Source organism: Leptinotarsa decemlineata, unplaced genomic scaffold, assembly GCF_025532065.1.
Source record: "Leptinotarsa decemlineata unplaced genomic scaffold, Ldec_3_MD MMD2_tig00026314_RagTag_RagTag, whole genome shotgun sequence".
Lineage (NCBI taxonomy): Eukaryota > Metazoa > Arthropoda > Insecta > Coleoptera > Chrysomelidae > Leptinotarsa > Leptinotarsa decemlineata.
Window position 1 is genome coordinate 16,853,494 of NW_027412684.1, and position 27,257 is coordinate 16,880,750.

General features: G+C 35.6%; 1 protein-coding gene across 4 annotated transcripts in view; it reads left to right on the forward strand.

Moving 5' to 3' along the window:
• Nucleotides 1–27,257, forward strand: part of Actn (alpha actinin) — a 100,082-nt gene that overhangs the window by 56,597 nt on the left and 16,228 nt on the right. For 2 of the 4 annotated variants that reach the window (XM_023156231.2, XM_074181704.1), the window contains exons 2-8: nucleotides 4,719–4,953; nucleotides 5,149–5,484; nucleotides 14,079–14,164; nucleotides 17,472–17,564; nucleotides 18,098–18,328; nucleotides 22,214–22,512; nucleotides 25,803–26,082. In XM_023156231.2, coding sequence (XP_023011999.1) covers nucleotides 4,719–4,953; nucleotides 5,149–5,484; nucleotides 14,079–14,164; nucleotides 17,472–17,564; nucleotides 18,098–18,328; nucleotides 22,214–22,512; nucleotides 25,803–26,082 — 1,560 coding nt within the window. Of the gene's footprint in view, nucleotides 1–4,718; nucleotides 4,954–5,148; nucleotides 5,485–14,078; nucleotides 14,184–14,372; nucleotides 14,459–17,471; nucleotides 17,565–18,097; nucleotides 18,329–22,213; nucleotides 22,513–25,802; nucleotides 26,083–27,257 lie in introns of all 4 variants that reach the window. The other 2 variants (XM_023156233.2, XM_023156232.2) reach the window with 2 other exon arrangements.

Below are 27,257 nucleotides of genomic sequence, written 5' to 3' on the forward strand. Positions count from 1 at the left end.
CTAAAAAACACGCTTTTAAAGAACATCGAACTAAAAAGTTAAAAATAGTTTTTTTAAATAAGCTTAAAACAATAACGAACGAAAAATGCTAGTGTTATTGTGAAAAAAGCGTAGGCGCTTTGTGCCATATTTTTATATATCAAGCGCCCGTCGCTTTTGTAACAATAATACTAGTATTTTTCGTTCGTTATTGTTTTAAGCTTATTTAAAAAATATTTTTAACTTTTTAGTTCGATGTTCCTTAAGAGCGTAATTTTTTAGTTTTTTAAAACTATTTATTATTATAACAGAATGGCAAGAAAGTGTCTTAACTATTGAATTTCTCTGTTTATAATTTTTTGTAACAAATGTCGTAAAAAAAGTACAACCGCGATTAATTACTGTCATTTGTTAACAAAAAAGTCATTAGAATCAAAACATTAAAAAACCCATTTCTTTGACATTTATTAAATTTTTATTTAAAAAAATGTAATGAACAAAATAAAAAAACATCAATGAACTTTTATCACATAATCTTCTTAAGTGTACGTTCAAGAAGAGAGTTTAGGTGCATTATTTTATGAGAATAAACATTTTTTCCAACGGGAACTTATTCTTGGTTCTTTGAATATTTTTAAATAAGCCATACTTGTTCTCAAACTAAATAATCATTTATTCTTGTAAAAAAATTGAGTGGAACGCTATTTTTAGCGGCTTTGCGTGTGTGGTAAAACAGGCGGGCAGAGCCCTATTTTCAACGTTAAATTAAAGTTATAAATAATGGAGGTACATTCCAGGTGTCGTAACTTTTTTATGGGAAATTTCCTCCTCTTTTAAAATATCTCTGTTTCATTCCTTAAATATTTATAGTTTTAATGTTATTAACAATCAATCTGAATACCTTCTTCTTTTACACGCTTTATATTAGACTCACCTGTATGTATGTATGTTTGTTTGTAACTCTTCTTTCCCGTTTCAATGCTTGGGATCTGTATTTGACAGAATTATCGGCATTATTGCTTGATCTATTCGCGGGCAGATGGCGCTATACATAACCTCCTTGATATAATTTGAACTCACTTTACATGTATTGCTTCATTTGAAAAAAGTATTTTTTTTTATTAACACGCGCTTCTGCTGCCTTCCTTGGGCTTGGTAGCTGATTTACAGGCTCCCTCTCCGTAATCGGAAAATATCAATGGTCATTTGTCTAAACAATATACGGCTGACTGATCCCAAAGTTTAGATAAAATGAATATAGTTTAAACTAAAAAACAAGCTTTCATAGCATACGAAACTAAAACATTAAAAATAAATATATCAGTCTAAAAAACTATAAAACTATAGAACATCGAACTGAAAAGTTAAATATATTTATTTTGAATAAGCTTAAAACAATGACTTATTATTTTAAGCGTATTTTAAAAAAGAATATTTTTAACTTTTTAGTTCGATGTTCTTTAAAAGCATGTTTTTCAGTTTTTTTAACTATATTTATTCCTCGATAATTTTGTTCATAACAATCGTAATTTTTTACCCACTGTAAAATCCTTCAAATACATTTATCTGGGGCTCATTCCGAATCGGACTTCTTAGGAGCTTCATATATCTTCTTCACCTTTTTCAACTTGTTGCTTAGACTCGTACCGTACGTATGAAAAATTTCAGTTGAAATTTGTTTGGCTATAAATTTTTTTGACTTGTCCTATATGTTTATAGTTGCGATATTGAATTTCGGACAATTCTATCATCGTTGTTTTAAATGTAACTAATTTTATACTGGATTCATGACAGGAATGAATTACACGAGAATTTATTTTTCCCCATTAAATTCGGTTTATTGCCCGTTTCTGATTCATGGTGAAGTTATGCAAGGCGGGCAGGAAGCCAAATTTTAAAAATACGTAAAACGTCGCGTCCCGTGATTCGAATCTAGAAAATCGGATTCAGATATAATAATAGAACAGTTTACTTTCGGGAATATGTGTGTGGGTCGATAAAGTGAATCTTGTCAGACGTTTTTTGTCGCCGCAATTTTTGTCGGCATAGAAGAGGTCAAGTATAACTGGTTCTTACATAATTATTAGTTTTTGCTGGAGCTATCGATTAATTTCGATACAGATCAGACTTGATGAGGAACAGTTTAATTTACACTTTGTTAGAAAATGAGGGAAAACAAAAAAACTGAGAGAAACGTCTCTTCCTGTGAAAGTTACTGTTTTTTAATCCAGTCATTTAAGCTTAAATTAGGTAAGAATCTCGGAAATCGAGATACCCATCTGTAAGTCTGTAAATACTTGTATATTGACACCCTAAAAGTTGTCTCAAAACCTACATATGGTAGGGTGTGAGCAACTATTAAATTCCAAGGTCAAAGGTCACAAAAAATCGGTTAATAGTTAATAAAAATTGACAAATATTTATAATCATTGATTTATCGATAGTTCATCAACTATATATGGCGCGTTTTCGACCGGAGGCACCGGTTGACCTGAAGTGATGCTGTGACCGCGTGCTCTCCGCCCTCTATCTCGAAAACGGTTCACCGTATAAAAAATTTTTTTAAACAAAATTTGTAGAGAATTTTGTATTCTACAATATTGATAATAAATACAAATAGCAAAAAACCCATAGGAAATGAGATATTTCCAAAAAAAGCGCAAAAAACCGATTTTTGTGACCTTTGACCTTGAAATTTAATAGTTGCTTACACCCTACCATATGTAGGTTTTGAGACAACTTTTAGGGTGTCAATATACAAGTATTTACAGACTTACAGTTGGGTATCTCGAATTCCGAGGTGAACTTACTATAATGACTGGACTATCATCCCTCTCTTTCAATCAAAATATTGACACTACTCTAACAGCAGCTTATCACATGTATAGATTCTTAGTTAGAAACAAAAAAGACTTCGAAAAAGCTTCAACATTGAAATTACTTTATTTCACTTTTGTTCGATCTAAGCTGGAATATGCATCTGCCGTGTGGAGTGCCTACTATCAAGTTCATATAAATCAACTAGAAGCCCTACTATATTTATTGTATTTCTACTATGCTTTAGGTTTTTTAAATGAAAAAATTCTGCACACCAGTTTATTCTGAAAAATACCTCATTTGAAAATAAAAGAAATTGCCATGGAAAAATTTGTCAGAAAATGCGAATAAATATTCAGTTTAAATACCTGAGTTTTACCTGGCCATTTAATGTTTTATGTGTACCTGAGTTTATAATGAATTAAATTACCTGAGCTTATGTACCAGTTTCCATAATTGAAAAAATATTTAGTAGCGGGGAGTTATTTAATTCTATTTGGCCATTCAGTAAATTTCCCGAATTCTCAAATCTACTGATTTCCAAACATTGTGGAAGATTGAGTTCCAAACGTTTCTCTTCTGAATGTAACACGTCGCATTCATGATTGAGCTCATATTCTTCTGCTAAAAGGTGGTTTGAAAATGTGGAATTGGTTTTTCTATTTGAAAAACTACTTCTATTCTCTTTAATTCTTTGGTAAAATGTTCTTCCTGTTTGGCCAATGTATAGTTTTGGGCAAGAGACACAAGTCAGCTTATATACTATTGAACTATCCGACATCGAAGTTTTGTCTTTATTGTTTTTCAATAAATTAACTTAGACTATTATTCGTTCTGTGAGCTACGTCTACGCATTCTTTTTTCAAAAAACGGGCGATATTATTGATGGATTCACCCAAATATGACAGTGTCCTATAGCTGACGTTATCGCAACTTGAATTTGGGTAGACCTGGTCCATGTCTTACTTTCGTAGTTTTTTGGGAAGAATGGAGTCTATAATATCTACCTTATAACCGTTGTTGACCGCGCTTTATTTGATCAAACTCAGCTCTCTCTGGAAATTACTCTCAGACAGTGGATTATTCAATAGTCTGTGAAGAATACTATTGAAAGCAGCAAATTTGTGCTGCTAAGGGTGTGTGGAGGAATTATGTATGATAATGTCCGTGTAAGATGATTTGTGGAAAATTGCAAAACCATGTTTATTGTTATTTTTCGTAATAGTTAAGTTAAGGTAATTTATTGAATTATTTACCTCCCTTTCAGTGGTGAATTTTATTAACGGGTGAATGGAATTGACATATTACTAAATGGCAAAATTATTTGAGAGTCAATATGCGTTTGAGAAATATCCAGTTGAAACCTCTTCACACAGTATCTATACTACTTCAATTATGGCAGAATTGCGTTCCTGTCATTTCAATTGTTGAAATTATTATTCGACAACACAAACAGGCCTTAGAAGCTAAAGATTTCTATATTTTGCTTATATTTTACAGTTCTCTTAATTGTGCTATTGTAAAGATGTTTCTAGGTTCTGTATCCATTTTTTCAGTGATCTTTCCCTTCATAACGCTCATGTTAGTTTTGATTTCATTGTTCTTCATACTGTTTTTGTACACATATATAATTATAAGGCTGTCATATATTTCAATGTATGCATTTTTTTGATGCAACGTACACTTGTCAAGGTATAGATATATCTCTCCAATATAAATTGCTACTTTCTGTTATATCCTGATTGTTCAGTTTATCTCTTTTGACATCTGTCATCCTACTACCATGTTTTTGTATTCTCCTTTTGTCTTTTGTCCTTTTGTAAATTGTCTTCCCAAATTCGAAAATCCTCAACATCACTAAAATGAAATTTTCAGAAATGGGTTGTATTTATCGTATGTTTGAAGGATTCTTTTTCTTTCAGACATTCACAGCATGGTGTAACAGCCACCTAAGAAAAGCCGGCACCGGCATCGACAACATCGAAGAAGACTTCCGCAATGGCCTCAAACTCATGCTGCTTCTGGAGGTCATCTCCGGCGAAACATTGCCCAAGCCCGACCGAGGCAAGATGCGATTCCACAAAATCGCCAACGTCAACAAGGCTCTCGACTACATCGCCAGCAAAGGGGTCAAGCTCGTTTCCATCGGAGCTGAGGGTAGATATTTTTTTTACTTATTGAAAAACCTACATTGATTCCTTCATTAGCTCTAGCTTCTTTTGAATGTAACAGGTTCATTTTTTAATCCAAAAGGCAATCAAAAAATATACGATAACAGTTATGAAAATATTCCTTTCGTTCACTTTCAACACATAGTCTTTACCTCAAAACTTGATGAATTTTTTTTCCTAGAAATTGTGGACGGCAACCTGAAAATGACTCTCGGTATGATCTGGACCATCATCCTGCGATTCGCCATCCAAGACATCTCCGTGGAAGAGATGACGGCTAAGGAGGGTCTGCTGCTGTGGTGCCAACGAAAAACCGCCCCTTACAAGAACGTCAACGTGCAAAACTTCCACCTCTCCTTCAAGGACGGTCTAGCTTTCTGCGCCCTCATTCACCGTCATCGTCCCGACCTCATCGACTATAACAAGCTCTCCAAGGATAACCCTCTCGAGAACCTCAACACTGCCTTCGACGTTGCCGAGAAGTATCTCGACATTCCAAGGATGTTAGATCCTGACGGTGAGTGGGCTCATGTGTTTTTCACATTTGAGATTATCTTGATAGGTACAATTGGAACGTCTGGAGTAAAATGAATACATATAATGGAAATACTTACCCTACACCAGTACTGCAGAAAGCACTGGTTCGCTAATCATCAGGAAATGACTTAAACTGAACGTAGGACATTTTATCTAATCTTTTACTGATTATAGTGTTGGTTTATTATCGTATTTTAATTGTTATATCAATTGACGAATTGAATTTTCTAAAGACTCTTACACATCAACAAGTGTGGGGCAACCCGAACGACAAAAAGTCTGGTATTTACGAAATAAACTATGGGGATTGCAACAAAAAGTATGTTGGTCAAACTGAGAGGACTGTGAAAACTCGTTTTAAGGAACATGTTTTACATATTTGGTTTCGTAGACCAGATAAGTCTAGTGTCGTTTAACATGCCTTAGAGAACGACCACATGATGAATGGAAAATATTGAAATTGGTAATAATTAACATGCTTTTAGACGCATTGGAAACTTTGGAAATCTCAAAATGTGGAATGAGATTCAGCGATAAATTGTGAAATAATAACAAACTAACGCACTAACTCAGGGGTCTCCAAACTTTGAAGCCTTCGGACCAGAATGATTTTTTCAGTTTGTTCCAAGGGCCAATTTCTGCCCTTAACTATATTTCTAGACTAGGATAGTCGCAAAGTGTGTGACCTAAGCAAACTTACGCTCTTTTTGCATTGCAATTGTTATTGTGTATTGTGACACTTAACGACATCTAGTGGCGAGTAGTGGTACTATGTACTATCTTTTTCAGCTAGGTGGCATTAGGCGTAATTAAATATTTGGAATTACCGCGTTGGTTCGAGAAAGTTCTGGTTCTAGCTAGTGTATTCCGATCACCTCGAGATGGCAGTAATAATTGCATATAAAAAGGCTAGCGGCGCAACTGCGAGTTAGTCTGCGTAGGAAAGGCGAAGGAAGCGAAACTGTCTATTGTGAAATAAAGTAACACCCGTCAATAAAAGTATTTTGATTTGACTTATTGTTTTTATGTGTGATTTGTTAGTATGGAAAAGAAGCGAAAAATCGACAGTGAATGCAGAACGTTCAAAGAAAAATGGAACTTTCAGTATTTTGTGATTGAGTCTAGTAATACGGCACTATGTTTAATTTGTAATGAAACCATAGCTGTTCTCAAAGACTATAACATTAAACGACACTATGAATCGAAACATCTTCAAAGTTACTCTCCAAGTATACAGGAAGTTTGCGGAAGGAAAAATTTGAAGCTTGGAAACGCGGACTCAAATCGCAGCAATCTTTGTTTACCAAAGCGAATACTGAACAAGAGTCTGCAACTCGCTCCAGCTTTCGGAAAAGGTGGCAAACCATTCACCGATGGAGAAAAAGAATGCTTGATTGCAGTAGCCGAAGAAATATGCCCCGAGAAGGTAAATTTATTTAAAAGTGTCAGTTTGTCAGCAAACACCGTGGCTCGGAGGGTGCAAGACATCGCAGAAAATATATCATCTCAACTGTCTGACAAAAATGGACATCATGAGTGGTTTTCTCTAGCATTGGATGCGTCAACGGATGTGATACTGCTCAGGTGTTGATTTTTATTCGCGGAGTAGATAAAAGCTATGAAGTGTATGAAGAACTTCTTGATATTGTTAGTATTCACGGCACGACAACTGGGACAGATATTTTTAATGGAGTTGAAAATGCCATTAATAAAAAGAACCTTCTATGCAGAAATTTGAAACCTATAACAACTGATGGAGGCAAAAATATGTATGGTAAAAATAAAGGAGTGGTTGCACTTGTGTTAAAGGCTGTAGAAAATGATGGTGGTTCAAAACCATTAGTCTTGCATTGTATCATTCATCAACAGTCTTTGGGCGGAAAATGTTTGGATATGTCTGAAGTTCTAAAACCAGTCATATCAGTTGTTAACTTCATCAGATCCACTGGGCTGAATCACCGACAAATCCGCGAGTTCATTCAGCAGATTGGAGAAAATGATTTACCATATCTTACTGCCGTACGCTGGCTTAGTTGCGGAAAAGTCCTTAAGCGCTTTTTTGAACTTCGAGCAGAGATCGAAATTTTTTTAAATGAGAAGCAGCGCCCTTTTGCCAATTTAGAAAATAGTGAATGGATGTGGAAGTTAGCCTTCTATGTCGATTTGACAAATCATATGAACGAACTGAATTTGAGATTGCAAGGAGAAAATCAGCTTCTCCCTGATTTATACACCAATATCAAATCCTTCAGGCAGAAAATAATACTATTTCAATCGCAATTACGTAAAAAATGTTTCACACATTGTGAAACATGTGAAATATTCAGCCACACTACAGAGACTGAATTTCCCGTCAACTTTGCAATCGAAACTTTGAGTGCTTTGAAGATAAATTTTGATACTCGTTTTTCAGATTTTGATGTCATTGCGAATGAAATTAAGCTTTTTCAAAATCTTTTTGATTCTGACATTGAAACCCTGGCTCCGGAAGTCCAAATGGAAATTATTGATTTACGGTGCAGTGATATGCTTAAGAACAAATATAAAAATTCATCTTTGTTGGAATTTTATAAGAGTCTTCCACTGGAACAATTTGATAATTTGCATAAATTTGCTCGTGGGTTGTTTTCTGTTTTTGGTACTACTTACTTGTGTGAGAAAACGTTTTCCAAAATGAAGTACACAAAGAATGTTTACAGATCTCAATTAACCGATGAGCATCTTAAATCTATTTTGATAATTGGTACAAGTAAAATTGATCCACAACTACAAAGTATTGTCGGTGGAAAATCACAATTACATAAATCTCATTAGTGTTATTGTTTTACTGTGATTCATTGCAATTATTTGTTAGTTATTAATATGCTTAAACTTAGATACTTAAGGTAAGTTTTCTTTGTCATCATTTCTGTCGTTAAGTTTTACCTTGCAAGTCAATAAAACCGAGTAATTATCATTCTCTGTTTTCTTCTTCAACTTATCACAGCAATAGTAACAACAATTAGGTAATCATTGGCTGTCGAGGCCAAGATTGATGACAGTAAATCATTGGCTGTCGCGGGCCGGATTGATGACACTGACGGGACGGATTTGGCCCGCGGGCCGTAGTTTGGAGACTCCTGCACTAACTAATAGTAGGAACTTGATTAATGGTTCTCATGCTTCATCTGGCTGTGTTTCCTGATGATGATAGAATGTTTAGCGAAACGCGAGTCGAGAGACAGCGCTATACTTGTAGGAAATGTGTTTTCATTAGGTTTGAAATTACGCTGTTGGATGGTGTCATCACGATATAGATTTTTTGGGATTTTGAGGTAAAATAAACAAGAATGTCTAACCATGAGAGGTGATTTACCGATCAACACCGCGATTAGTAAACATTGTTACTGCCAATGAATGGTACTTAGTAAACATGTTTTCGAGAGAGTTGCGTTTCGTTTTTAAAACATGAATAAGCACTGATAGAAAAACTCATCATCACGCGTTTCTATAGACACGTTTCTAATCTTTTTTGGTCTTATCCACAGTGATACCATTGAAGACATAAACATATTTATTCGCGAACAGACTACCAAAAAATTTAACTTTGGGATTGGAGAGTAAAAGATTCATCTCGGCCCAAAAATGGAATTAAATCGTGAACAGTTTCGTGCGATTATTTTTTACAACTTTTGACGTGGATTAACTCAGCAACAGTGCATGGATGAACTCAATTCAATTTTTGGCGATGAAGCTCTATCAAGGATCAGTGTTTATCGATGGTATGTTGAATTCAATCGTGGTCGTACTCCGAAACGAATTTCGTGAAGGTGGTCCGAAATCAGTTGTTGTTCGAAAAACCATAGATGCTGTGCGCGAACTGATATTGCAAGATCGTCATGTGAACTATCGTGGGATTGCGACAACCTTGGGCTTTAGTGGGACCAGCATACATTCAATATTGCATAATCATTTGACTGTCAAAAAAAATTGTTCGCGTTGGATCCCACACAATTTGTCAGTCGCTCAAAAAAAGGATCGTGTCGATTGGTCGAAGAAAATGCTTAAAAAATAAGGTCGCGGTGCTTCGAAACACATCTATGACATCGTGACAGGTGATGAATCGTGAATTTACGCGTATGAGCCTGAAAGTAAACTAACAGCAGTCGACTGTATGGGTATTTCAAGATGAGCCAAATTCAACAAAAGTTTTTCGCGCACGAAGCACTTCCAAGCAAATGGTCGCCTGTTTTTTCGGAAAAACTGGACATGTCGTAACCGTACCACTAAAACAACGCAGAACAGTCAATTCTGAGTGGTACAAAACCATTTGTTTGTCAGTTGTCTTTCAAGAAATCAGGAAAACCAACCGTCGAAGACGGATCACTCTCCCCCACGACAATGCTAGCTCTCACACATCGGCTCAAACAACTGAATTTTTGAGCACCCAAAACATCGATTTGATGAGTCATCCGCCGTATAGTCCTGACTTGGCACCGAATGACTTCTTTTTATTCCCTCACGTAAAAAGCAAACTGAGAGGTCAACGTTTTTCGACACCTGAAGAAGCTGTTGCTGCATTCAGAATGCATGTTTTAGAGATACCCCAATCAGAGTGGCAAAAGTGCTTCGACAATTTGTTCAAACGCATGCAAAAGTGTATAGATCTTCATGGGGAATATTTTGAAAAACAATATAGTGATTTTCGATGATTAATATTTGTTTTTGTTCTCTAATCCCGAAATATAAAAGGCAACCCTCGTATCAAAGCTACTTTCCGGGTTTGTTTCAATTACTGAAGACATTATTAGAGATGAGGAAGCAACAGACGAAGTTTTACAAAAACGTAACACGTGTTTCGCTCAAGACGTGTCTATATGTTTAACCTGGTTGAATCTCCCAAGAAGTAGGAGATTGATTCTATAATCCCCAGTAATAAATCTCCGTTTGGTTCAATTCTTAGGGAAAATTTGACAGTTGGGGGTTACCCGAAATTTTTCAGCTAATGATATTAGTGAGATTTTGCATAACATGGACATGAATACCAGACAAAATTCAACATCAAGTTCCAGCTGAATAACTCACCAATACACAAAAATGTTGCACTGAAGCAGTGCATCAATTTAATTTTTGAGGGACGAGGTTATGAGATGACACCGGAAGTATTATTGGCCACCCCGTTCACCCGATTTAACACCATTGAAATTTTGCTTGTTTGCAGCAAAACCTTAATGAAAGAAGACTTCACTGGCACTTGACGTTCAGAGAATACATTTTTTTTCAGTGCAGTATGTTGTCGACTATAACGATATTAATATATATCGATGCACTTGTGGTTCGGCTTTGCAGCGAATGTTTGATATAGACTGAAATTGTAAATCCCAAATGAACTTTTCCCATGAGTAAACCCCTTATTATGGATTCTCATTGTCTAATATTTGAAACGGTATTGTACTTTTCTTTGAAGTCATATGCACTTCAGTGTGTAGAACCGGCTAACCATGTTGTGCGATAAGTAAAACATTCCACTATTTGTATCAACGTTGAAATGACGTCAAACAACTTAACAACAAATTCCTAATTAGTAACTGCGCTCTAGAAAATATAAACGCTTTTTCAGTTTGTCTAATGGTTGTTGTGGCCTTATTAGGGAAACTTGATACTAACTACGAGATCAGAAGTATATTTTTCATGATCTTTAATTTATTGGCAACGCGATAATTGAACTACATCCATGTACATAAATAATTGCTTAGAGGTTTTGGTATGATCTGTTCCTGCAAAATTAAGGTTAAACCGCCAAAACAGAATTTTTAGCGGTAAAACACTTCTTCCGAAAAGCGATATAGTTGAGAACAATAAAAAGCCATGAAATCAACATATGAATGATTTACTTTGATTCTTATATTGATGATTTCAACTGAAAATGATTTAGGAAATAATTTTTACGAATCTCACTCGATCTAAATATTTTTGTCAGATGAATTTACATTTTTTCGAAGTCAAACTTTGTTATATATTTTTGAGCAAAACTTATCAAGCAAACCAGTAATCATGGTGGTGGCTCTCATTGCTAAATAACAGCTCTGATAAAGAAAAATATGGTTTTGGAAGTAGAATTTGTGTCTAAATGGTTGAATAATCACTACAGTCTAACATGAATACACTGTATGTTCATAAAATCAGGTGCATTTTCACTTTTCTCAAAAATAGTCCCCCTCAGGTATAATACAGAAAAAAGTCGCAGTGGCCCAAATCTGGTGAATACGGTGGCTGAGGCATGATTACAGTCTTCTTTGCTTCTCACCAACATACAGCTGAAACTGTGAACATATGTTCGATACGAGTGTACTAACATAAAAAAATTAAAAATGTCAATTAATTGTTCGTAGTTTGCGAAATTTTAACCTTCACGTTAATTTTTGAACAGTCCCCGTAATTTTCACCACTATATAGCGACAAATAATCAAACAAGATTCTCTCCTGAAAAATATGATATATTATTTGATACATTATCTTCAGGTTCATATCAGTGCAGAGCCAGAGATACAGAGAGAGAGAGAGAGAGAGAGAGAGAGAGAGAAAGAGAAATTCTCCATTTGCACTCATCAAAAGTAAAGGAAACATTTTAATTTCCCCAGAGGTTATTTGCCTCAAATCTATAAACAAAATCGCTAATTTAATAGTATTTCGATAAATTTGAATTTAATTTCGAAAGATACTTATTATTTTTTTATTTTACGCTGCTTAAATCTCCTGAAGTAATGGCTTTTTGAATATGATGTGAATATTTAAAACATATATTTTGATACAAAATTAATTACAAGTCAAGAAAAATTATTAATCAAGAATTTATTGAAACAAATTCATTTTGAAACAATTCATTTCAGGTGCTTTTTTTGAAAAATCAATAACATTTGCAGTGCTTTAGTGGAAAAACACAAAGCAATCTGTAAAAAAAATTGTAAATTGTTTTGTAAGCGAATGTATATCGCCTAAGATTTGAAAGAATTTTTTTTGAACATTTATAAACGTTATGCAAAATATCAGAAAATGGGCGATTTCTACGCCCATTCAGGTTCCAACAGGAGTACCGCAGGGATCCCATATGGGCCCACTTCTGTTCAACTTGTTTGTATCGGACATAGATTTTGTTTTCGAATATTCAGAATTTCTTATGTTTGCGGATGATCTCAAACTTTATCGTGCAATTACTTGCCGGGAAGATGCTGAATTAATTCAAAAAGATCTGGAAGCTTTTTCCTTGTGGTATAGAAATAATTTGTTAGAGGTAAACATCGATAAGTGTCAAGTCATTACGTTCGCTAAAATTGAAAGAGAAACATTTATTCGCGATCTGGGAGTTAAATTTGATAGCGAAATAAATTTTAATCTTCAAGTATCAGAAATTGTGGCAAAAAGTCTCAAAATGCTAGGTTTTGTGTTGAGAATTCTCAATGATTATTCAATTGAAACAAAAAAGATTTTATATTGTGCTTTCGTAAGATCCATTCTTGAATATTGTTTGGTTTCATGGGACCCATACTATAATGTAAATATCGATTTGATTGAGAGAGTTCAAAAGAAATTCTACAGGAAATTTGCTTTTCATTTTGGTATTCAATGAAATGAATATGAGTATAGTCAACTTTCAAGCAAGTTGAATATAAAATCATTGGAAAATAGGAGAAATTCTATGAACTTGACTTTCCTCTTCAAATTAATAAATAGTGAGATAAACTGCCCAGAACTACTTCAACTAATAACGTTTTATATCAAACAGAAAGATACGAGAAATCCTGACATTTTTCATATACATTTTTTCCATACCAATAGTGCTTTGAACAATCCGATTCCTCGTGTTCTGAAGCTGGGAAATCAGTATAATAATAACTTAGATCTTTTTAATGTATCACTTCAGGTCTTTAAAAATCAATTGAAAAGACTATAGCGTTTTCGAAGCTTTTCTTTACCTTACCATTTTCTTTGTCAGTACCAGATTTGTTACACCTTTTTCCTTGTAAGTACCAGAATTGTTTCATCTTTCAGTAATGTAGTCACTAGACATAAGGATTTATTAATATTTTGTATTTTACACATCGCTAAATGTTTTGTGGAATTGCAAATTGTAATGTAGACATTACAATGTGCAAGAGCATTTAAAAATACTTTGTAGTTCTTCACACTTTGATAAATATGTTTTTGTAAATTGGCTTTGCCGTTGAATAAATAAATAAATAAATATTTTTGAGTCAACTTGAAAATTTATAATGGGTTTCTGAAACGTTTTTTATGTTATCTTTTCAACATATTTTAATGTACATTGTGTTAAGGCTGAAGATACAACAACTTTACAATATGTATGTGAAAGTAGGTGTTCAGATGTCTTTTTTGATATTGTTGATTGGTGGGTGATGCAAAAAGATTTATCAAAACAAATTCGACGTCTGAGGGTTGTCGTTCGTAGGGGTGCGACAGCTGGTTAACGAAAAAACAGATTTTAAATGCTGTTTCCCATCATTAATTTGGGCATTTTGAATGCAATACTTATTTGTCGCGTCAAAACTCACCTATAGTTTTTTTTATCACTTGCAGATTTGATCAACACTCCTAAACCCGATGAGCGTGCAATAATGACTTACGTGTCATGTTATTACCACGCTTTCCAGGGGGCCCAACAGGTATCGATTGTACGAAAGTGTCAAAAAACTAACACAACCGCTTCTATGATTTTTTTGACAGCTACTCTAACCGTTTTATCCCTACTCATCCGCAGGATTGACAACGCAAATAATTTTTTTGTTTTTATTTTTCGTCATGGACCCCTAACTTCCCTTTGAATGTTGTTCCGTAAGTTATGTTGACGTGTGTGTTTTTTTTTGCATGCAGACTTACAAAACACGGCAATGCCGGACGAAAGAGCAGTCATGACGTACGTGTCGTCCTACTATCATCGATTTTCCGGCGCCCAGAAGGTAATTCTTTTTTTTTTTTTTTAATTTGATTTAATACTATTAACCAGCTTGGATTTCATAACTTTTATAGCACTGTAACGTTGAAAATACGTCACTGAATTTGTTATATTTTACAATATGTAGGTATCTGTTTCCGCGCTTTCCATCTCAAGTTATTTTCGGTTTGCATAATTTGAAAATAGGTCTGTCGAATACACAGGGTGTAACATAAGTACGTTGAAATATTCAAGTAGCGTATTCTTGAGACAATTTTAAGAAAAAAGTCTATATGAACTTGTGTCCGTTTCGGAGATACAGGGTGTTGAAATTAAATTCTTTTGTTCTTTTTTAAAATCAATTTTTGCACAAAATAAGTTATATGCACGAAATTTGGTGCCCGGGGTTTTTTTGACGTGGGAAATAATAATTTCGTATTAATTTTCATGTAAAATCTAGAGGGAGCTGTATGTGGTGGATCTCGTCAAAATGAACAACTTTTTTCTATTAAATGTTTATCTAAAAATTATCAAATTGTTGTATGTTTCAAAGCATGGTTGGTTTTTGTCATAAGTTTTTTGCAATTTTAGTTATTTTCATCAAACATTTTATAGGAAACCGTTGTTTATGTTGACGAGATCCACCACATACTTAGTTTTTGTAATGTTCTCAGTAACTTCACTTGGCGCACTAGAAGCTGAATAATATGCATCGATATAGACAATTATAAACATCTTGAAGAGGAAGTTTACCTTTTTTACTTGGAAAAGGTGTGAAAATTAGGTTTTTTCATGAAAAGTACCCAAAGTTTGCTGTTGAAAAAGTTAGGGGAATTTGAAATAAATGACAGCGTACACAGCGCCCTCTAGATGTTACATGAAAATTGATACGAAATTATGATTTCCCACGTCAAAAAAACCCTGATACCAGATTTCGTGCAAATAACTTATTTTTTGCAAAAGTTATTTTAAAAAAACGAACAGAAAATTCAAATTCAACACCCTGCATCTCCCAAACGAAGCATTTCCGGACACAAGTTTGTATAGACTTTTTCATATCAAAATTGTCTCAGGAATACGTTACTTGAATATTTCACCGTACTCACATTACACCCTGTATTGCCTACGTCATTTGTAAGAAATGATTATTATCAATAATTTCCTTGACATCATTGACAGCTTGTAGAAAACTGAGTGGTTTAGTTGCTGGATGTAAAAATGAACCAAAAAATTAAGACAATTGGCAAAACTACTGTCAAGTTTATCCAGAAAGTAATGACATTCATATCATTAGATATCAGTTAATTTCGATCCCGACATCAAATTGTCCATTTCTTCGGAATTAACGGAAAAAATAAAGCCTCATAACGCCCATTCCAATAATCTTGTATCCTCTAATGTCTGTTTTCCTGTGCTGCATTGCCCGCAGCTAAGATCTGTGTTATACTGCCCTATTTTATTCAGGTATCTTCTGAATAGACGTTGTCTAGTGATAACCCTGTAATTATTTGTCGAAACAGACTCACAGTTCTTTTCCCAAATGAACATTGCCAGTACTGTTTGTATTCCTAATTGACCTATTTCTGATTTGATCCGCGCCTGTCGTATTAATCAGTACCTGATTCCATGACCAGGATATCTTACGAATATGCCTCGCACCAAATGCTTGTGCTTTAGAGGAACAAAATGCATCAGTAGAAGAAATTAACTTCCTGTGAGCAGGTCAGCGAATGCTTACGCTCAAACGATAATTCAGCCAAACTAATGGCAGAAAATCTCTGCTCAGCTAAATCCAGTATATAAACAGGCATGTTTGACATATAAATGCCTTTATATGTACCTTTAATAGTCGGCAACCTCGATATCGGCCAGTCAATTGGAATTCAGTGCACCATCATGTTGCTGTAGAGAATATCCTGGAAGATAGTTCATAGGTGTGATTTTAGAGCCGCACATTTTGGCGTCGATGCTCTCAGGTTGTTTGAGAGGATCAGCAGAGCTTCTCCTGATTGGTGGATGCAGTTAGTATCTGCTGCCATGGAGGCAGGTCTTCCTTAAAAGCGTCACTAGTTACCAACTTCGCAAGCCAGCCACAGATTTGTGTTGCTTATACCTGAAGGAACATTCGATTGATATCTGAAGGACCTCCATTCTAGATGCGGTTATACAATGGAATCTGTTTCTTATTCATCTTCATTTTCAAGATTGAAATAATGGTAAACTCCAGATGAGAAACACAATAAATTCAAAGCAGCTCTTCAGCTTTCTGTTTATATGTATACATTTTTGGTTATTTCATGGATGTCCATATGATATTCACCAAAGGATATCCATTCCAAGTCCACTGAGGAATATGTTGGAGACACCATGTTTCCACTTCCTTGGGATATGGATTGTTCCCGTGGTTCATTTTGTTTCATTTGCGGCCACCAAATCAAAGATGCATATTTTGCCATCGGGTAAATAACCATTGAATATAGCCAAAACTTCGTAGCTTGTTTCAGATTCCATGACTTTTGGTAGATTGTTTCTATTCAACCTTCCACGTGGTCTTTTCATTAAATGCTACTATGGTTGATAGATATGGGCTTGTGTTAGGACCCTTCGTCATGAATACCAGAAAGTTCCTATGTCCAAACTACATAGAAGCATGCGACAAGAGATTGACAGGCGAACCTCTGACATTGAGCAAAGGGTGAAAGCCATCATAAAATTCATAATTTTTTCATTCCACTGACTAAACGACCCATTCGATAAGAGGACAATTTTGGTCACAATCTTGCAAAATTGTATTAATGCCCATACTCTTATTGTCAAGTGTCAACATGAAACAATTTACTGATACATTTCCCAAGATCTAGAAATTTCATAAAAGATTCTTTGTTATTCTCATACAGGAAGAAACGGAATTGCATATACGTTTTTCGATGGAAATGTATAAATATACAAACATGATAATTTCGGAATTGACAATTTAACAGGTTCAAGTGACGTATTTTTGATAAACGAATAAAATTTTCAACACGATTCATGTCTAGGCCGAAACTGCAGCCAACAGAATCTGCAAGGTGCTCAAGGTCAACCAAGAAAATGAACGCCTGATGGAAGAATACGAACGTTTGGCAAGCGATGTAAGTGACGTTCTATGAAACTATGAATTTACTTTTCTTGTTTGCAAACTTCAATCATATCTTTAATTTATTTCTCTGTTAATCATGTCATTTTTATGAAAAGTCATTGACCATATGGAAATTTTCTCAATTCCTAAATGGAGTATACTTACTGTCTCACCTATTGATTTTACCGGCTTCATTATTGTTGATGAAATTTTCTCTTTTTATTATTAGCAGATACGGACATCGAACTGTGGATATTGATTGAAAAGAAAAACAAAGAAACAATGATTTTCTAATACATTTTCATGTTGGAAAAGTACCTAGATGATATACGGTAAAATTTGTTGTACTGTATATTCTGAGTAAAAGTTTTCTTGAATATCCGGCTCGAAGGACCAATATCTGGCTCTAAGGACCAAATTCAGAAGTAATCTCTCTACTTCATTCATAGGAAATTTCTATTCAAGTACATCCATTAATTGTATTCAAATCTTTTTCGAAGAAAAGTCTTGGATATTCGCGATTGATTCAATTATTGTCCAATATAGCTACTGGAATGGATCCGTCGTACCATGCCATGGTTAGGGTCGCGCCAAACCGACAACTCCCTAGCGGGCGTTCAGAAGAAATTGGAAGAGTACCGAACTTACAGGCGCAAACACAAGCCTCCACGCGTGGAACAGAAAGCAAAACTGGAGACGAATTTCAACACTCTTCAGACCAAACTGAGATTGTCCAACAGACCGGCTTATATGCCCACCGAAGGTAAAATGGTGTCGGTAAGTTTATTATATCATTTTTTTTTTTTCATTTTTCAAAGGAATACCAAAGTTACAATGTCCCAAATGCTAACATAAAAAACGGAAGTCAGAATACTGTATATTTTATATTATATTCGTTGGTCCATTAGTTTCTCCATAGTAATTCATTATGTTCTCATTCTTTCCTTTGAGATCGTTCGTTAAAACTTCTATCTACTCTTTTTCACGTATTTCCCAAAATCTGAATGCTTCCTGTAGGACAGCTAGTAAGTAATTAAAACGCTATTAGAGCAGTGTATGTCTTTTCCCTCAAATATAAATAGGAACCTCTTAATTAATGAATAAAAGCATTACTAGTATAGTATTTCCAATACCAATTGAAACAGCACAGAGAAGGAATTCCCGCCTCGACATAGGTCTAGAGATCAATTACCCTAACACCACTCGACGCGCTTTTGCTTACAAGGTTAGCATCTTCAGGAGAAGCAAATTGATACTGAATCTAAAGACAAGGGTTAGCTGTTTACATACCTAAAGTTTTTTTGTCCGCTTTTTAATCTATTGTTGACAAATTAATTTGCAGGTAGTGGTTCCACTAGTTAATTACCGAAAAATCAATTAGGATAATCATCATTTAACAAACAAAGTCCTCATCGGACCAAAAAACTTTAGGTATATAAACAGCTAACCCTTGTCTTTAGATTCAGTATCAATTTGCTTCTCCTGAAGATGCTAGCCTTGTTAGCGAAACGCGCGTCGAGTGCAAAAATATCAGTTTGGTGTTAGGGTAATTGATCTCCAGAAAAAGTTTTCAAAAATCGGTTTGCAAAACCACTCACTACCTCACCTAACCCCACGAACACACGGCTCTGATAAAGAAATATTGTGAAACGGACAAAAAATTAGTATTCAGCCAGTCCAGATAGCCGAACCTTTATTCCTCAACTACATTTGATAGCACGTTTACTAACTATCTGGGCGACTAGGGGCCACAGCCAAGAAATGTTTATGACTGGACCAGGGACGCTTTGAACATAAAAGCACTGGTAGTATATAATACATTTCCCATTTGCCGGGCAGTGATTATGAACACCCCTCGTAGTGCTCTTATTTTTATTGCCTTTCCAGTTGGGAATGGATAGACTATAACTACTGCTGAGACTTAAAAAGACAGAAGATCTTTTGAAATGATAAATTATTGCATAAACATAACTTCGATTGATTTAAATATCTAAAATTTAGTATAACGTCTCAGTGTTCTTCAAAAAATATAATGTCAATTGTAATGTCATTGTTGTCATTGGATATAAAGGGTGATTCAAACTTCAGGAGGTGATTCCTCACAATATTCTAATATGAATTGTCCAACTAAATAAATGTTCGGAAACGCTTCGTTTTCAAGATACAGGATGTTGAAGTTTTATTTTTATTTTCGTTTTTTTCAAATAACTTTTGAAATACTGAACTTAATTAAACGAAACTTGGTAATAGGAGGTTTTTGAGGTGTCGAATTCGAACCTGATGTTCTTATTGCTCTTACTCGTAGGGGGCGCCACCTACACGTCTTTTTTTTTAAAGATTCATAATTTTTTGGGCGTACTTCTAGCACATTTTTCCGTAAAAAAATCGATTTCTCTATCTTATCTACGTAAATAAGCTACCCTTGTTACTACTCGCTGTAAGCAACCGTTTTATAAATATTTGGACTTGAAAACTTCAAGTCGATTATTTGATAATCGATGCATGTTGAAGTTATTACGAATATTTTGCTTTTTTCACAAGAAGGCTATGGAAATGAATCTGACGTTTTACTCGTTTGAAGAGGTCATTACTGTTGAGTATGTTCCTTTATGATATCCTTAATCTTAATAGTTATTTTTGTATCAAGGGTGCATAATCAGTATTTGTTTTAATAAAATTTCCAAGAAATGTCAACATTTCATTTCAGGAAATTTGGAATATGTAGAATAAACTAAAATAAACGAAACTAAATTGTATTCAAATAAATTGTTGGAAGTGTCCACCTTCAGCGAAGATACAGGCAGTCAGTCGTCTAGTCATTGAATCTCGTACCTGCTAAAAAATTATTGGTGTGTTTCTTATTGTTTCACAGGCGTCTACTATTCGGTTTCTTAGATCTTCCTCGTTTACTACTGGAGTCTTATAAACTAGTGACTTCAAATGTCCCCAAAAATAAAAATCTATCGAGTTTAGATCTGTAGAAGAACTTAACCACGCCTGGTTAGGTTCTTCTACACCCCTACCGATCCATCGATTTGAATAGACTGTGCTAAGGAATTCCCTGGATACAACGCTAAAATGGGCCGGAGCCCCATCATGCATAAACCACATGCGGATACGAATTTCTAATGGTACATTCTGAAGTAGTCCCGGCAATTCATTTTCTAAAAAGTGTATGTAAGTTGCGCCATTCAGTCGGAGCGGAAGAAAGAAAGGGCCTATCAAGTAATTATCAATTATTGCCGCCCATACATTTACAGAAAATTGATACTGATAATGCCTTTCACTAACTGCGTGCGGATTTTCGAGAGCACAAACATGGTTGTTATGAAAGTTTGTGATAGCATTTCGGGAAAAGTTTGCCTCGTCCGTGAAGAGTACATATCTTAAATATTGAGGATTTCAAGCTAATTTTCTCAAAAACCATTGACACATAGTAATGCGTTGGGGAAAGTCTCGTGGCAAAAGAGCTTGTACCCTTTGAATATGTTATGGATAACACTGTTGATCGTGGATAATTCTCCAAACTGTGGACTGAGTAGAATTGACAGCTTCAGCAATTACTCTTGTGCTTGTTTCTGGATTCTCCTCGAGAGCGTTCATAACAGCTTCTTCCAATTCTGGGGATCGGACTGGTCGTGATCTTCCAATAATATCAGCTGCCCTCTTAAAGCTACCTGTTTCTGCCAAACGACGGTGGAGACTAGCAAATGTTGGAGCTGAAGGCAGTACTCGATTAGGAAATTGCTCCTGGTAAATACGTCTTGCTTCGCGCGCATTGCCATTCGCAAGGCCATAAACGAAATACATATCGGCTAAATGAGCATTATTGTTTAAATAATCCGTTTTTTCAAAATAAGTGTTTTCTACTTCTACTTACGGAAACTTAAACAAAACGTCTAACTGTCACAAAATATGTAATTACCAAAACTACTCACAAACGTCAAATTTATTTCCAAATCATTCTTGTGAAAAATGCAAAATATTCGTAATAACTTCAACATGCATCGATTGTCAAATAATCGACTTGAAGTTTTCAAGTCCAAATATTTAGAAAACGGTTGCTTACAGCGACTAGTAACAAGGGTAGCTTATTTACGTAGATATGATAGAGGAATCGATTTTTTTACTGAAAAATGTGCTAGAAGTACGCCCAAAAAAGTTATGAATCTTTAAAAAAGAAAAAGACGTGTAGGTGGCGCTCCCTACGAGTGAGAGCAATAAGAACATCAGGTTCGAATTCGACACCTCAAAAACCTCCTATTACCAAGTTTCGTTTAATTAAGTTCAGTATTTCAAAAGTTATTTGAAAAAAACGAAAATAAAAATAAAACTTCAACATCCTGTATCTTGAAAACGAAGCGTTTCCGGACATTTATTTATTTGGACAATTCATATTAGAATATTGTGAAGAATCACCTCCTGAAGTTTGTCAAAGTACTTTTGAATCACCCTGTACACGGCCTGTTCAAAAAATAGGGCCAATTTTCACATTCATTTCCAGTATTTTTTTTCAAAACTCATACCTTTACAATGTTACCCAATTGACACATTTCTCAATTGACTGATAAAGAAACGTATCTCCCAAAGAAACCCATCTTTCGTTTCTCTTTCGTGTCATCAATGAAATTCATCCTCAAAATATTCACATTCATTTTCCAGGACATCGCGAACGCCTGGAAAGGTTTGGAAAACGCTGAAAAATCGTTCGAAGAATGGCTGCTCTCCGAAATGATGCGCCTGGAACGTCTGGAACATCTGGCGCAGAAGTTCAAACACAAGGCCGACGCCCACGAAGACTGGACTCGCGGCAAGGAAGAAATGCTCCAAAGCCAAGACTTCAGGCAGTGTCGCCTCAACGAGCTCAAAGCTCTCAAGAAGAAGCACGAAGCCTTCGAATCCGATTTGGCCGCACACCAAGATCGCGTCGAACAGATCGCTGCGATTGCGCAGGAACTCAAGTAAGTACTTTCTTCAGAAGTTGAAACAAGGGTGACCACATGCAGTAGATTTCTACTTTTTCGGTAGATTTTCAACACAAATTGTAAAATTGCAGTGGATTAATTTTCACCGGTAGATTTGGATAAGTCGCCTTGGCGATAGAATTATCATTTCAATGTGAGTGGCGACATCTACAGCAAATGACATGTTTCTAGGTTCTGCCCGCTTTGATACACAGAACACAAAATGGATACAGATCATAAAACATACATTTCTCGATCGCTTGATACTGTTTCCTGAATATATCCGACCTCAGAATAAAGAAAGGACCTTTCAAAGAATTTAAAGTTTCATTTCAAACATGGAAACATTTCTGTTTTTGAATCTTGAAATCTAATACTTGACATAGTTCAAGTGTTCAAAATAACCAACAAGAAAGCAACTTGCTATTCCAAGTACTAGACCACGTTCATTTGCCATACCCGTAAGAAGACCAAGGCCTTCTAGATTAAGTCATGCTATTCAAATGTCTTTACAAGCCCCACCTAGTGGTCGAAAACTCAAACTTTCACTATGTTGGTGCACTTCAAATATATTGCAGTAGATTTCAATAGATTTTTAATGACACTGTAGGTAGATTTCTCAAATAAAATGTGGTCACGCTGGTTGAAACACCGGTGCAAGTTAGAGTTGTATAGCTTGTCGAATCTAAGAGGAGACTTGAGAATTTTCACAACTTGCGCAAATAGGATAGAAACGCTAACGATGTAAACACTGCGAGATCATTTTCCTAACTGAGTCTTTTCCCGTCTTCTAACGCGCATCTATTGGGGGCAAAATCTAATCTGAGTTTAGAAAGCTCCTACATATGCTGTAGGCTTCATACTTTCCATTGGTATGGAATTTGGTATGGTTTATTAACCAAACCAGTGAAATGTTTTTAAAAAATAATAAAAAATAAAATTGTAAATTAATCATATTCTGGACTGAAATGTTTCAGTCAACCCATTTGCAATATATGTATATTGGCATATTTAATTTGATATAAAATACACACATCGGAAAAGTCTAGGGATATTTTTATAACATACTAAATATCATAAAAATAAATGCATGAGGTCGTTTAATTTCGATTAAATTAGTACACTCGACCACCCTGTAGATTTCTATGGGTTGAATAAAGCCTGCAAAAACGGTAACTAATCTTTCATCAAGTTTTTTACAAACTGTAGGTTTTCGGCTAAAATGAATAATCTGAAAGTGTCGAGTTTGTACATTCTATGCAGTTCTTGCTCAGCAATTAAACTGGAAATATTGTGCTTTAACATGGAACGCCATCACTTACCATTGGCTGAGATGAATAGAGCTGTAGGGCTTCTTCAAGGTGGCATGCGACAAAATGATGTAGCTCTTCGTTTGGGGGTCTCCCAAAGTGTTATCAGTCGATTGTGGCGGCGTTTCCGTGAAACTGGCAGTCCAGCCGAACAACATCCAGGGCGCGGACGCGCTACAACTGCAGTTCAAGACCGATTTTTGGTCTTAACCGCAAGAAGACAACCGACAATCACAGCACCTGAGTTGGTTAACGTGTTGCAGCAGACGCACCAGGTAACCATTGGTCGTAATACTGTTAGAAATCGACTGCATGAAGCAGATCTCCACAACAGAAGGCCACTTAGATGTCCACCTTTGTCGAGAGGCAATCGCGGTAGAAGATTAGAGTGGTGTCAAGAACATCAAAACTGGGATGCAAATGATTGGGCCACAGTTTTGTTTACAGACGAATCCAGATTTGGATTTCATCCAGATTCTCGTCGAGTAAGACTGTGGAGACGACCTGGAAATAATGAACGTTTGAGACACGTCCAGGAAGTCCACACATACAGAGGTGGTACAGTCAGCTCGACAGTACCTCGACACCATTCTTCTACCTATCGTCCGTCCGTTTGCTGGTACTGTTGGTGAAAACTTCCACCTAATGCACGATAATGCTCGTCCACATGTCGCGCGTCTAGTAACTGACTGGCTCACCAACGAAGGAGTTGATGTATTGCCATGGCCAGCACAATCACCGGACCTGAATCCCATCGAGCATGTGTGGGACATGCTTCAACGAAGAATTACTCCGCATATGGGGAACATTCACACAACGTTTCAATTGAGAGAGCTTTTAATCGCTGAATGGGCAAATATACCTCAACAAGACAATGACAATCTCATTTTGTCGATGCACGATAGATGTAGGGCCGTAATAAACCAGCGTGGAGGCCATACTTTGTACTGATTCCAATTTTTTTTGTATTATGATTTTTTTTCGGGGTGCCAAAGAAGAGCCATATTTTTTTTTAGTTTTGCTTATATGCGCACTCAGTATTTTTGACCATTTAATAAATTTTGTTGTAAGTTACATTCGTTTAATAATCACCCGTCAACTTTTTTTCCCTAAAGCGATCTAAAAAAAAATTATTGCCATTTTTAAAAATATCCCTAGACTTTTCCGATGTGTGTAGTTTGAGGGGAGGACATTCATCATGAGGAACATAAATGATGAATTTTCTATTCCTGTTCATCGTGAATATTCCTGGAGTTTTATCCCAACACCAAACCGAAGATTAAAATTAATCTTCCCCTTGAAGATGATCTCTTAGTGATCGAAACACGTGTCGAGGTGTTAAAAATGAACGGTTTGGTGCTGGGAAAAAACTCCAGTAATATTCATTACTTCACCAAAGGTTCTAAACAGTGCAGTACAAGTATCTGTTCATCGTTCTTCCTCTTTTTGAGGCATCGTTTTCTTATTTAGTATACGATTTAGTATGTGCCAACTACGATGAGATTTTGATGCGCATTTAAAACTAAATTGTACCCGCCCCAGAAGGTTGCTATTGGTTACACAAACTGACGTGAATAGTACATTGGCGAAATATGACTTGAGTGGGCAGAGTCTTTCAACACCGAACGATTTTACGTTTCTGCGCTGACTAATCTTAGTTGGCGCTTTCTATACCTTATATGCTAAATAACATGCCCTCAGATTATCGTAATGTATCTGCTCCTACTCTGAAGAAAAATCTCGAAGAGGCTATCGTTGATAGGCAGCCGAATTCAATGAATTTCAGTAAATTTTGATCATGGTGTGTGATGTGCTTGTTCCTCTTCTATGTTATTTTGTATTTTACGACACAATATTTATTTATTCACTGAGATATCGTTCACCAATTAAACGAATCGACTTCTGAACTTATTTAGTGAGGATTGAAACATTCCACTCACTTTGAACCCAATCTAAAACGTTTGATTGATTATTCAGTACATTGGAGTACCACGACAGCGTGAGCGTTAACGCGAGATGCCAGCGCATCTGCGACCAGTGGGACAGACTCGGAGCTTTGACTCAGCGCCGCAGGCAGGCCTTGGACGACGCCGAAAGGATCCTGGAGAAGATCGACATCCTCCATTTGGAATTCGCGAAGCGAGCTGCACCATTCAACAACTGGTTGGACGGAACTCGAGAGGACCTCGTGGACATATTCATTGTACACACTGTAGAAGAAATCCAGGGTTTGATTGATGCCCATCATCACTTCAAGGTAAGAGACAAAGGTGTGATGATGTTTGTGATATAATTTTTGTTCTTGCAATTTATTATACAATCTGTTCAAAAAATATTAATTTTTCTCAAAAAATATTTATTTATTCAATAAATTGATGGATGGAGAATTGAAACTTTCTATGTTTTTACCACTTTCATTTGTAACTAACATTGTTTCGTCCTTTAAGGACATTTTCAAACTTATACATTAATGTATAAGTTTAATGTATAAGTTTGAAATTGTCCTTATAGGACGAAACTGCAGTAACGTTAGTTACAAATAAAAGTGGTAAAAAACAGAAAGTTTCGATTCTTTTTTCTTCATTTATTTAATCAGAGAGAGGGAGAGAGAGATACGTTTAATGTCATAAGAAATACATCTTGTCAACAAACATTTTTCTGCTAAAAAAAATATAAATATCAATAAATTGTTGAGTAAATATATAGGTAAATGTACCATTATATACAAATGAGCACATACACAAACAGTATCTTTGTTAAAGTTTAATCTTGTACATGGGCAAAACTATGATTGAGTAATTTTTGTATAAATGTATAAATAAAAAACACTACAAATAGAAAGAAAGATAATATACACACATCGGAAAAGTCTAGGGATATTTTTATAACATACTAAATATCATAAAAATAAATGCATGAGGTCATTTAATTTCGATTAAATTGGTACACTCGACCACCCTGTAGATTTCTATGGGTTGAACAAAGCCTGCAAAAAACGGTAACTAATCTTTTATCAAGTTTTTTACAAACTGTAGGTTTTCGGCTAAAATGAATAATCTGAAAGTCTCGAGTTTATACATTCTATGCAGTTCTTGCTCAGAAATTGAACTGGAAATATTGTGCTTTAACATGGAACGCCATCACTTACCATTGACTGAGATGACTAGAGCTGTAAGGCTTCTTCAAGGTGGCATGCGACAAAATGATGTAGGTCTTTGTTTGGGGGTCGCCCAAAGTGTTATCAGTCGATTGTGGCATCGTTTCCGTGAAACTGGCAGTCCAGCCGAACAACATCCAGGGCGAGGACGCGCTACAACTGCAGTTCAAGACCGATTTTTGGTCTTAACCGCAAGAAGACAACCGACAATCACAGCACCTGAGTTGGTTAACGTGTTGCAGCAGACGCACCAGGTAACCATTGGTCGTGATACT